General features: G+C 53.9%; 2 protein-coding genes across 2 annotated transcripts; both read left to right on the plus strand.

Moving 5' to 3' along the window:
- Nucleotides 1-3142: 3142 nt before the first annotated feature.
- COL26b_003410 (uncharacterized protein) lies at nucleotides 3143-6106 on the plus strand (the record flags this gene model as incomplete). Its single annotated transcript, XM_053176307.1, has 2 exons — nucleotides 3143-5771; nucleotides 5826-6106. 2 exons carry the CDS (start codon nucleotides 3143-3145, stop codon nucleotides 6104-6106), a joined length of 2910 nt encoding a protein of 969 aa, XP_053039656.1.
- A 1581-nt stretch (nucleotides 6107-7687) lies between these two features.
- Nucleotides 7688-8052, plus strand: COL26b_003411 (uncharacterized protein; the record flags this gene model as incomplete). The annotated part of the gene is made up of 2 exons (XM_053176308.1): nucleotides 7688-7975; nucleotides 7996-8052. 2 exons carry the CDS (start codon nucleotides 7688-7690, stop codon nucleotides 8050-8052), a joined length of 345 nt encoding a protein of 114 aa, XP_053039657.1.
- Between the last annotated feature and the right edge of the window lie 4357 nt (nucleotides 8053-12409).

Below are 12409 nucleotides of genomic sequence, written 5' to 3' on the forward strand. Positions count from 1 at the left end.
TCATGTTGCCAGGCGGGGATTTGCTTCCTGTCCCCTATTTTTCTCAAGTTGTCGAACGCAAACATCTGCACGAAACAGGTCTCCGTGGCCCGTCGTCATCCACCCAACACGAGGAGTCCAGAAAATGCTGGCTTGTTCTTAGTCGACAAGCCCCCTGCCCCCAACACTTGCGGTGCCTCCCCGGTGGCGGTGGGGGTTTGTGACACTGGCTCGCCGTCTGCCGGACGTCTACTATTAGTTGGAATTTCAGAAATTCAATGTTCAGTTCACTGCGTGCCTTAGCATCGCGCCAAAGCCCTGGAAGGATACGCCGTCAATAGCGAAGGTGAATCCTGGATCCGGACCTTCACCTTAGAAAAGCGCAAGCGAGGAGCATCCTGGCTCTGGTCCAGACCTGAACAGACGGACGTCATCGCCGCGATCGACACGGACGACAGCCGGCTTCCCGAACAGGAAAGAGAGCGACTCATTGCTCACCACACCACCAGCGAGCTGTGAGCTCACTGCCGTCAGAACCCTCTAGTTCCGAAGGACGGCCTCGCATTTCAAAGGGCCTGCTTCGGTTTCACTCCCCTAAACCAAAGTCACTAGCCAGTCGAACCCTTACGACGGAATAATTATGTGCTTCAGATTGGACCTGATCGATTTCAATTCACCGGTCGCTTCTTCGCCCTCTTTTGGTGGACTGCCTCTTGGGTTAAATCCGCCTCATCAGACAGACCACTTAAACTTCTCATCACATTTCACACACAGTCGATCGCCTCCTTGCGTTTCTTCATCAACAAGCCCTCAGTGGCGACCATTGCCAGCACCAGTCGACAGTTGGAAGCAGAAGATCAGGAAGATGCAGGCAGGACTTCAGGGCGGAACCTACAGTCGAATCACCGCCCTCGTCTCATCCGGCCTCCAGTTTTCGTCTTCATCTGAACTCCTCAGGAACACACCACAGAGACGAAACGGCCTTAGCCAAGCAAGCAAGCGTTTTCCACATGCCCGCCCAACAGGCCTCCCTTTCCAGCGCGATTTGATTGAGCTAGCACCATTGGCCCTCTGCCTGGGTAATAGATAGGCTCAAGACTTGTCCAGCAAAGGCAACGTACTAAAACAGTTATCGGCAAAGCGCCCAGTCGTCGGCCGTCCATTTCCCAGCTAACGGGGAACTTACCTTACATGACGGCACTAGCATTGGCATTGACGTTGACGCACGTACACAGTCAATCCGCCAATCCAGCTTGTCAGCTTGGTCAGGGTAGAGCTACCTCGAGCTACACCAAGACACACCCTCCTCTCCATGGCTCGTCGACTACGTAGGAATACTGGAGTATTTCACGTGCAGCACGCGACGGACAACAAACCACCCTCCGTCTATTATTGTACATGGCATGCAGCCTTGTCGCGGCAACAAGCACTTGTCCGTCGTCAGCTCCGGATAACCGCAGGCCCCTCGCGATCTTCCGAAGACCCCTACTGGAGGAACAAAGTTCTGTCTACGACAACGTCCAACCGTCGACATCCTTGGCCTTATCAACCAAGTCCTTGGTTTCGCGGCACCTTGCCTACTGCGTACTCCCGTACCGCCGTACCAGTACAGTTTGTGCTCTGTACTCCAGGTACCCACGGGCTGGCGGCGTTTCTCGAGGTAGATACCAAACCGCCAACCGGACGACAGAAAGGACGGCGGCGCCCCAGGGACACAGACTCTCCCTTCAGACAGCAGCCAACCAGTCACGCAGCCTGATTGACTGCTGACTATCTCTTTCTCTGACATTTCGCCCGTTCTGCCTTGCGAATGCTCATGTACATTCTACGGACTCGACTTGTCCCCGGACCATCATCAAAGCAAACCCCCCCGCGATCCTTACAGCTGTGTCGACAGGGATCAGTCCAGTCCTCGCTCCGTCATTGCACCCAGGATAACCGCCCTCCCGAAGTAATCGACGTCGCAGTTCAATTGTCGCCCAATTTTCGCCCCCCAGCCAGCGTTCCCGACACCCTTCGCCCGTCAGATGCTTCAGTGACGTTGATCTCGTCCTTGGATATTTGGTAGTGGAGGTAAGATTCCCTCGTCGATCTATTCTTTCCTACAACCTCGTCCCTCACTCATCTATCTTTTACGCACACATGCAATGCGCCTACTCACACTCCATATGACTACTCGGCTCGACACCCTTTTTGTATGGAACCGTGGCATGGAGCAGGTGCATGGATTTATTCGTCCTATTTTTGCGCCCTTGTCCACCCACTGCTGAATCCCTACGTTCCGCAACTAAGTTGCTGCTAGCAAGCTGACTCGCCCCTCTTTCCCACGGCGCTGCAGGTGCATGCAGTAGAGAATTCCACCAGGTCCACATCAAGCAGCCAAGCGGACGAGACGAGGGACGAGAGACGTTTCGACGGCGATCCGACGACAACTGCACCCACCTCAACCCAAAGCCAGCCCGACCTTCCCTGCCTTGCCTGACCTGACCAGACCATCTGGCTCAGTTGCTTGCGCTGGCGTGCTCGCTGAACACCGGACCTGGACCCCGCCATCCTGTGCTCCTCTTCCTCCTCCACCTGTGCCCAAGGCCCAAGAATCCACACCACACCCGACTCCGACTATCCATTTCGGTGAGGTGGGCATCCCAGCATTGCCCCTCATCCTCTTCCTCTCCCTCTCCTTGTCTCCCTCCACGACCAGGGAAGGGGGAAAAACACGGACACAAGCATAGGGCTTCATCCCATTGTTCGCCCGAAAAACACCAGCGAACAAAGTGAGACAACACAACACCCACCCAGATCAGCAACAGCCGTGAAAAACCCAAAAACGCCAAAGCACTTCGACGTCAAAGCGAGAAAGACATAAAAATTTTAGGGCGGAATCCTCACGTGGGTTCGTCGTGCATCTTTTCCGCTACGTCCGCTCCGCATCATCGCAATTTACTTACTCGGCGCCCAACCCAACCCGACTGCCCCTCTTCATCTTCCTCCCTCGTGGCGCCGACTCGACGCAACTGAACCCTCCAAAAACATCACTTTCGCTGGAGAGTGATCAGAAATCGAGAGCAGCGGCCAAGTTGGCGGTGACGGCGAAGGCGACGGCGACGACAAACACATCACAGGACGACTCGTAGCGTGCTGACAACTCAGCAAACCCGTCGCTATGGATCCCCGCTACTCTTCTTCGCGCTACACCGGCACTCGCCCACGATCGCCTACCTATAATCCGGCGAGAGCGTCGATGCCCACCAGCATCGGTTATAGCTCCATGTACGGAGGCGACATTCACGTCATGCCTACCTCTACGAGGTACACCCCGACGACCTCTTCTTCCTCAAGAGGCCATCACCATTCTCACTCCACCACTACTCCGACAACCACCACCACGTACGCTGTCACCAAGGATCCTCTGGCCCGCGGTCCCAGCCTGAGAGATGTGAGCCGCAACCGGGCAGGCCGTTCTACAACTCTTGACTCCAGCGCTCCCCGCCCTGTCATCGTCACTACTACGACAAGAACACCTCAGCAGGCAAGCTCTTCTTCGCATCACTCTTCGAGCAACAGACACTCCAGCCCGACCCGCGACGATTACCGCTCCAGCGACAGCACCTTTTACACCCAGCCGGCGTCTTCTATACGTTCCCGAAGCCACCATCGCGGTGGCTCTTACAGCGCAACAATGGATAACGAAGAGTTCACTCGCCTTCGCGAACGAACTGTCGACGGTCGGCTTGATGCATACCGCCCAACAAGATCGTCCACCCTATATGCGAACAGCTCTCGTCACGGCAATGCTCCCATTGATTACGGAGCCACTGATGGCTACGAATACACCGCCCCTGGCGACCTTGCTCGCTACGACTTGGACCACTCTCGTCCCCCCTCCAGATCTCGCAGACGAGAGAGCATTGACCGTGGTTACTACCGCCCCAGTGTCAACGTGACCACTACAGATCCTGTCAGTCGTCCGTACAACGACACTGGCCGTCGCGGCGGCCCTCCGCCGACGACTTGGGGTCTCGACAAGATCAATAAATCAACCACCAACGTGTATGACTCAGGGCAAGGCTCTATCCCGCCCATTGTTCCGGCCGCTCCTGTTCACATGCAGGTTCCTCCAAGCCCTAGGGATCGACGTTCCGCCGGTATCCCTTCGTCTTTGGATGTGGCCGCACCGTCCGTCGCAGCCGCAACAGTAGCCGGTCCCACTTCATCTCGTCGCCCTGTATCTGTGTACAATGAGGGAACAGCTCCGCGCTCCATTCACCACGAGGATTATTACCGCAGCCGTGAGGATGACCGTGTGCAGCGACAAGCAAGAGAGGATCGCCCTTATGACGCTACTTACGGTAGTGGCGACTACTTCCATGATGATGCCGTGTCCACGCGCGGCTTTGGCATTCGCACGGATTCGGCTCCACTTGGAGGCGATTTTGATGACCCACGGAACCCACGTAGAGAGGTCCGTCCCGAATCCCGCACCGGGTACCGCCCGGAGTCTAGAACCGGTCATCGGACTTCACCCCCGGACACAAAGAGAGGCTCTGATGATGAATCAAGGAAGAAGCGTGACTCCGCACGACTCGAGCCCGAAAGAGAAAGACACAGCCGACGGATCAGCACCGCCAACGATGATGAATCCGAGCGAACCAGGTTTCGGGACAAAGTAAGCGCTGGTCTCGGACTGGCTGCTACAGCAATCGGCCTTGGGCAGGCTGTGAAGGAAAAAGATGAGAAGCCCGAGAGATCCGATAAGCCTGAGAAGGAATCCCGAGAGTCACGGCGTCGCAACGATGAAGACGAGTCAGGAACGCGCACCGCCGATAGGTACAAGCCTAGAGATGAGTCTCGCGACCCAAGGGACCGCGCACCTGTGATCGTTGAGACCCGCAGAGCACCCGCTGACTCGGAGGCGGATACTCGTGAGCGTGACCGCGGCGAGCGGGAAAGGGAAAGGGAGCGGGATCGGGACCGGGACCGTCGGGATGCTGAGGCTCGACTTACTGGCGACAGCGTTCCGTCTTCCCAGCGCGACGGTTCTCCTGACGACGACCTTAAGAAGTCGAAGCGGCCTGCTCAAAAGGCCATTGGATTCAACCCCACAAACACTAACGACATCCGGGAGTTGAAGGAGCAACTAGCAGCAATGAGGGACGAGAAGCCTAGGGAGAGAGAGAAGGTTCCCATTGCTGCTGAAAGGTCTGACCGCTCGGAACGTCCAGAGCGCTCTGAGAGATACGATGAGCGATATGACAGATCGGAGCGGTCAGAGAGGTCTGAACGGTTGCCGCGAGACGACCGATCGGATCAACAAACTTACGCTGATCTTCCCCTGAGAGACACGAAAGAGCGCACGCCTTCGCCCAGGAAAGAGTCACCGCCCAAGAGGGAATCACCTGTAACGGTGCCGTCAACTGAGTCGACGAGAGATGAGTCTCGGGGCCGTGAGGTTACACCGCCTCACGGAGATGAGAAGCAGGTTCGTGTTGTTTCTCCGCCTCGCGACAAATCGGACTCGAAGCCACTCAAGGGTATCCTCAAGGCACCTAGCAAGTTCCCCGAGGAAGACAACCCGATTCGTGAGGGTGTCGCCCCTCACAAGGATGACAAGAAACTGAAGGAGGTCCCTCCGGGCGCCCGTTGGACCAAGATCAGCCGGAAGATTGTCAATCCGGAAGCCTTGACCGTCGGAAAGGAACGGTTTGAAGTTCGCGACGACTTCGTCATCGTGCTCAGAGTCCTCAGCAAGGAGGAAATTCAGGCATACGCCGCTGCCACTCAAGTCCTGAGAGGTATGTTAAATACTCAAGTCGTTCTTCCACAATTGAATCTAACCAGTAGCACAGAGAGGAGGCGTGAGGAGGCAGGCAAAGACCGCGACCACGATCGCGAGCGAGACCGTGAGCGCGATCGGGACCATGACCGGGGACGCGACAGAGATGAGGACGATGACAGGCGAAGACACTACCGCCACCACAGGAGAGATGACGGGGATGACGATCGATATGACGAGGAGCGCGATCGTGAACGCCACCGCAGACATCGTCGAGACGACGACGACGACGACTATCACCACCGCCGTCACTATAGGGATCGCGACCGCGACCAGGCGGCTATCGAGGGATAAGGGTCAAAGGAACGCATGTACTGATGAATGAGCTATACGGGCGCAGAGATTTTGAATTTTCCAGCGAGAAGCAGCATTGGATGAGGAGCTCCACAAGCGAGAAAGCGTTTCTTTCATATTTTACACTTTCAGGCGGAAAAGATTCAATATTTATATGGGCATGGCAAAGGAAAAACCTAGCGGCTATCGAGGCAATAAATCTACAAAACACTTCTTCGACGTATGAAAGGACCCTCGTCGATAGCTGTCGCAGTGGACCCCACATGAATTGGTCCCGTGGACAGTTTGGAGCGAACTGGTCTCACCTTCGGGCGAACGCCACGACGTATTAGCTCGCTCTAGATGCTTGGGCAACAGATGTCATTCGTCTTTGGCTTTCGTGTTGTTCGCACCCTCCGCCGGCGCAGCATTACGTGAGTCTCTTCTGCGACCCTGCCTCGGCTCCCACTTGTCAATGGAACACCCTCTTTCAGAGTGCCCTTCTCAATATCCACAGAACTGTCAAGGTGATGATGCATGGCGCCTCAACGGTGACTTTGATTATTATTTGCTACTAGCAAAACTCTTTTCCTTGACAGAAACTTTGCCTCCCACCCTCCTGAAGCAATGTTGCTCTTGTATTGGAAAAGTCTGTGGTTGGTAGGCGGGATAGGATATAAGGTTTCTGAAACTATCCATCCTCAACGCAGTCCGCATCCACATGAACGCCAGGTGAGTGACCAGAGAGCTTCCTTGATGTATGGGTTCAATCATAATTCTAAGCACATACGACCATACCCATTGGAGAACTCGGGATCCCGTCCGCTCTCCCATAGATAAGCCAATGAGGGCTGGAGTAGTAGTCGGGTCGGTGACGACCGGCGAATGCCCGGTGTTGCATGTGCTTTTTTTGCACCTTCCTTGTTCGAGGGTTGTTGTTCGTTTTGTTCAACCATCTCTCGTTCCGAGGACAGACAGTTGCGCCTGGGACATATTTGTGGCATATTATGTATGCTGAGGCGTTTCTCCTTGTGCACCTTGGTAATGATCGTTCATACGTATGTCGCCGCAAACTTTGAGCACAGCTAGAAAGTTGCTCTGTGGCTGTTGTTACGAGCAATATATTAGCAATATGCTGATCAGTCTGAGTTTGCTGTGCAGAGCCTAATATGAGAAGTCTCGAAGCCACTGCGAGAATCAAACTATTCTCGAAGGGCCGGTTTTTCACGTCTAGCTACTCATATCGACCATTGAACGACCTCTCTACCTCTTTAGCCCAGCCACATCCATTTGTGCGGATGCCTCATGAAGGCTGTTGAAAAAGTCTGTTACCATTACTGATGCAGACGCCTACATCGAACGTTGGACGACTCCAGCGCCAGGCAGTGGCTGCTCATCGTCGCCATCAGGGTCTATCATGATCTGTTGAGGCGTTCTCGACGCGCCATGAGTGTTGGAAGCCTCCTCGATTGTATCAGCGTAAGCGGATTTATAAATGAACACGACGTGACGCCTGATGTTTCCCCTTTTTCTTTGTCCTCATCTCTCATCATCGTGCCCTCCTTTCCCGTCTTGTTTGCGGAAATTCACCGATCTCACACCATGAAGTGCTTCATCATCACAGGCGCCATCTTGTTGGCGCCCTTGGCGATGGCCAAGCCGGTTAACTTTCAATCAGCCCGGCCCAGTCTCGTCAAGCTTGCGGCGGCCGCCGGCAAGAACATCACGTCGGATGGCCCGAACTTCGAAGACAACGTTCAAGGACCTGAGCAAAACATGCACCAGTGCATCGTAAACTGTTGGGTCAAGAAGATAGGGGATGCGAACAAGATAGGGGATGCGGACACAATGAAATGCACCTGGGATTGCATGAACCGCCCCGAGAACACCGTCAATGTTCCGTCCACGAGCACTTCGCCGTCCACAAGCACTTCGCTCTCAACGAGCACTCCGCTCTCAACGAGTAGTCCGGCTTCCAACAGTCCCCTTGTTCCCACCGGGTCGAGGAGCTGCTCGAGCACTATCAGCTCGACTGCTGCTCCCACTCCGACTACTACTAGTACTCCTGACGAGACTACCACGGCCATGATCACGGTCACCAACACCGCAACGATCACAGAAACAGTCTACATGCCAGACGACGCTACTACCACTGGAACTTCTGACTCAACTCCCGCTCCTACTCCTATCGATACACCTGCGGAGACAACTACTACCGCTGTAATTACCAGCGCTCCTGATAGCACTGCTACTGGAACTTCCTGTGCTTCGATGAGCTGTGATCCTACGACCACCGTCACCGTCGCCACAACAATCACAGCCTCCCCCTCGCCTTTGGCTTCGACTTCAACTTCGGTCGATGGCCCCGTCTCTACCCCGGAAGCGTCGTCAACGTCGACCGTAACATCGACATCAACCGACGCTCCTATCTCTATCCCAGAAGCATCGTCAACGTCGACCTCAACATCTACTTCTTCTGTCTCTACCCCAGGATCGCCATCATCCAGCACTTATTCGTCCGATTTCACCACTACCACCGCCGCCCCCGAAGAAGTCACGGTCACAGCAACCAACAGTGTCACCGTTGCCCCAGCAGAAGTCACAGTCACCGCGACCAACACTGTTACCCAGTCACAGCCGCACTATCTCCTTAACCCTTTCCGCCCGTTCGACCCAAACCCTACCATGCCATTAGTATGATCAAGAGTATCAAATGGTGTGCGGAGGCTAAAGTCGGTATAGACATGGTAACATGTTTGGTGGAGTGAAGAGTTGTGGCATGTTTTTGTTCAGGCCCAAAACCTAAAGCTCACTGATAAAAGGGGCAGATTTTGTAGTCTGAGAAAATTACGTAGATCCAGGTCCTCTGTTTATGCGAATCAAAAGACATTGTTTGAATACAGGAAGTCCGGTGACATGAAGACAAGATGATTACTGGCCGAATGAATATGTTCTGTCTTTGTCACGACTGTCGATATCATCTATAGCCCTCGACAGTTTATGAAATTGCGCACCAAGTCCAAGCAGGACTGATTGTTCAGCTAGCTTTCAGCGCTACAACCCTTCATGCATTGCATTTGAATTGCCTTTACAAGCTTCGTTGCAGTAACGCTAGGAAGTACCTCCAAGCAGTCTCCTCGCAACTCTCGCCTCGTCTCATGGTTTCCTTTATGAGATGTTTAGCATCTTCATTCTTGTCGTGGCATCATATCGGTGTTCGATCTACTTGAAAGTGAAGCTAGAGGGCTGTAGGAGTAAGCATACGTCTGGAAATCAGACATGGGAATTTTGGAGGTTTCTCAACAAGTTTTGTGTCAATTTGCAGCGGTGTAAAGAGTTCACTCTCTTGTTGACTTGCTCAATGATAACGGCCAAGCTCCACTGTGACAGGAGTCGTCAACAGCAAACGTCATCACAGCTTGCCTCTCTGTCAATGAATGTCGGATGGACAGAACCTGCCCGGCATCTTCATTTCGTTTCTTATGATCGCAATCAGAATAGCCTCGTCGTATATTGGACCACCGAGACGTATCTCATCTTGACAGCTATGTTCTACATGGCCCCCGTTGATGGCATAGAAGTCGAGGCTTTTGGATATCGCGTTGAGCCGGTAATCATTTCCCTTGAATTCGTCTTTGAGACCCGATAATACCAGGTGAACACGACACTGATATCTGAAATGGCGTCGCCAGGAGACATGGCAACGCCTGCAGTATTCTGGTCTTTAGTATCTTCCAACATAAGACCGTCTCTTGAAGGTCATTGATAGTTGTAGCTGATCTATGTACGAGCAACGACGTACTCCTAACAGCCCCGGTCAGGGCAGCACTCATGTACTTCACATAAACCACGGCGAAGAAGAGGGACATCACGGACTGAGCGACCCCCTTTCCGCATACTTCAGAATTCCTCCAAAGTTGGAATCTCACAAGTGTGCTCTTGTGACTCTTCCTGCAACGCTCATAGTTAAACTGTCTATCTTATGAGTTGACGGCACGGCACCAGATTCGACAGCTCAACTTCACTGGCAGCTAGTCAACCTCAACCCGGGCAACTTGTAGTTGTCTAGCAATGTCACCAAGTTGACCTGTAACCGACATCCGTCATTCTTGAGTCTCCCGGATTCAATGAACCAAGGCCAACTTGCTCCTACCTCTGCGTGGGCATACCAGATACCCGGTCACAACGCTCGACGCGTCCGCTGTCTCCCAGACGCGTCGCTCCACAGCCGCCTCCCATGTCGTCGAAACCCGGCGGCCCCAGGACCCCTTTTTTCTGCCCACTTTCTCCCTCTCAACTCACTGACTCTGTCCGACTCTCTCGTCGACAAGGGTTCTCCCCGTCATTTCGAGGTCACATCGACATCAGAAATGCGAACCCGCTCGACGTCTCATTGTTCCACGCAAAGGGTATTCTGCCCACCGGCTGCCTGGGGGGTTTCAATATCGTCGCTCTGGTATACCGCGGCAAGGCATACCCGCTCCTGATGAACCCGTCACCCAGAGTTGGGGTCGGCATCTCCAAAAAAGCAGGAACCTTGGCACCACGAACCCAGCAGCAAGTTGATGAAAAAGGAACGCTCCCTTAGCAGCGGCCAGGAATGCGGTCTATCAAAACGTAACCCCCACGTGGAGAAGGACAAGGCCAGGTTCGCAGGCCGAAGAAAAAAGAGGGCAAGACAGAGAACAAGAAGATACAACGATGCTGTCCTCAATCCCAGGCCTGGTCCGGCATGGATATCCATGCCAAGGCCCCCTCGCACCTCATCCCCAGGGCCCGCATGCCTAAATATAGTGGAATGATGCTTGTCACCAATACCACTGCATCATGCAGGGGAAGCTCGGTGGTGTTTTCAGGACTCTCACCTCATTTCTTCATCCTTTAAACCTTTTTGGGCAAAAGCGCTCGCCGGACGCGTCGAGGGCCCCCCCGACGGCGGAGTACGGCGAGCTTGAGTGGACAATGGCCCTGGGAATTCCCACCGACCCGGAATTACCAGGGCCCTTGACCAGCATAGACGCGCTAAGATATCGCGGCGCGTCTGTCTGTCAGGCTTGGGCAAGCTGAAGCTCGCCGCGACTTTGAGATGCCTTCATCACAGCCATATCGAGGTACATGAATCAACGGATTGTTTAGAGCAGCACAAGAGACTTGACTAAATATGTTGGGGTTCTTCCAATTCCTCAGAACCGGGGCCAGGCTCTCATAGTCTTTGAAATTGGACGGCGATCTGGGAAGATTGGCGGAAATACCAAAACCCTTCCTAACAAACGAGTCGGGTACTCTCAATCTCAAAGGATACCGTTTAGAACCCCAAGCGAGTTACTTTGTAACCAACCGCTTTCACGTTATCAGCCGGTATTTGCATGAGTGCTTCAGAACTCGTCGTTGGAGACATCCCCACCAAGAGGTCCATTCATCTCCATCGGGACTGAGGATCGAGTGTCTGCTCCGAGAGATTGCCTTGGCGATGACTCTGTGTTCTTCTAATCTGCGCTCACGAAGCCCAGGCGCAATATGCGTCGAACTGCGCCTCCGACCAGCGTCCAAATAGGTTGCCGGACCATCACCGAAACTTGATTTTGGCCGCGAAGAGGAAGTAGAGCCGGGACCAAGCTCTGTGACAGAGCTGCCCTCAAACGCCTTTTGTCATGACTGCCTGGCCGATGGTCAACTACTGCTTGTTTGTGCACCTTTCCCCCGATATTGGCAATATCCAGACTGTGGCACTGAATCACCAATGATTGGGGGCAATATACGGACAACCAGCAAGTGACCTGTCCGCTCACGTCTTGACAATGCTCCCGGATGGCGATCACTTGGGAGTTCCGCAATCTGGGCTGGCTAGATTGAAGGCAGCCTCTGTCATTTCGCGTTCAGTAGTGCCAGTTCATAAAGTTCAGTAACACGTCTCCTTGCAGCACCAACATTGACTACTATGCATTTCGGTGCTGTTGTTCACAACATGGCTGACAACGCCAACTCGTCCAGAGTGGGCTTCGTCTGCCCAATAACATGGAGTGACGGGCGAATGCCACTTGGTGCCGTCCCTTTTCAGCACCGCTCACGTATGTATACATCACCCGAGAATGTCAAAACAGACCGCCGATCACAGAGCCTAGAACACGGCGGCATGGCCTCGTTCGCAGCGTTTGCGAACATGAGCGATGTCTCGGTCAATGTGTTTAACTAGACAAAGGATACCGAGACCCTATCAAACCTCCCTGACCGCCCCGGTGTTGCAGCGGTGAGCTGTCGTCGACTGGGCGGTGAGAGTGCATACACTCAACGGCAGCTGCAAACATGATGAGTGAACGTGTCAGT

The sequence above is a fragment of the Colletotrichum chrysophilum genome (assembly GCF_026319265.1).
Source record: "Colletotrichum chrysophilum strain AFK26 chromosome Unknown scaffold_19, whole genome shotgun sequence".
NCBI classification, from domain to species: domain Eukaryota; kingdom Fungi; phylum Ascomycota; class Sordariomycetes; order Glomerellales; family Glomerellaceae; genus Colletotrichum; species Colletotrichum chrysophilum.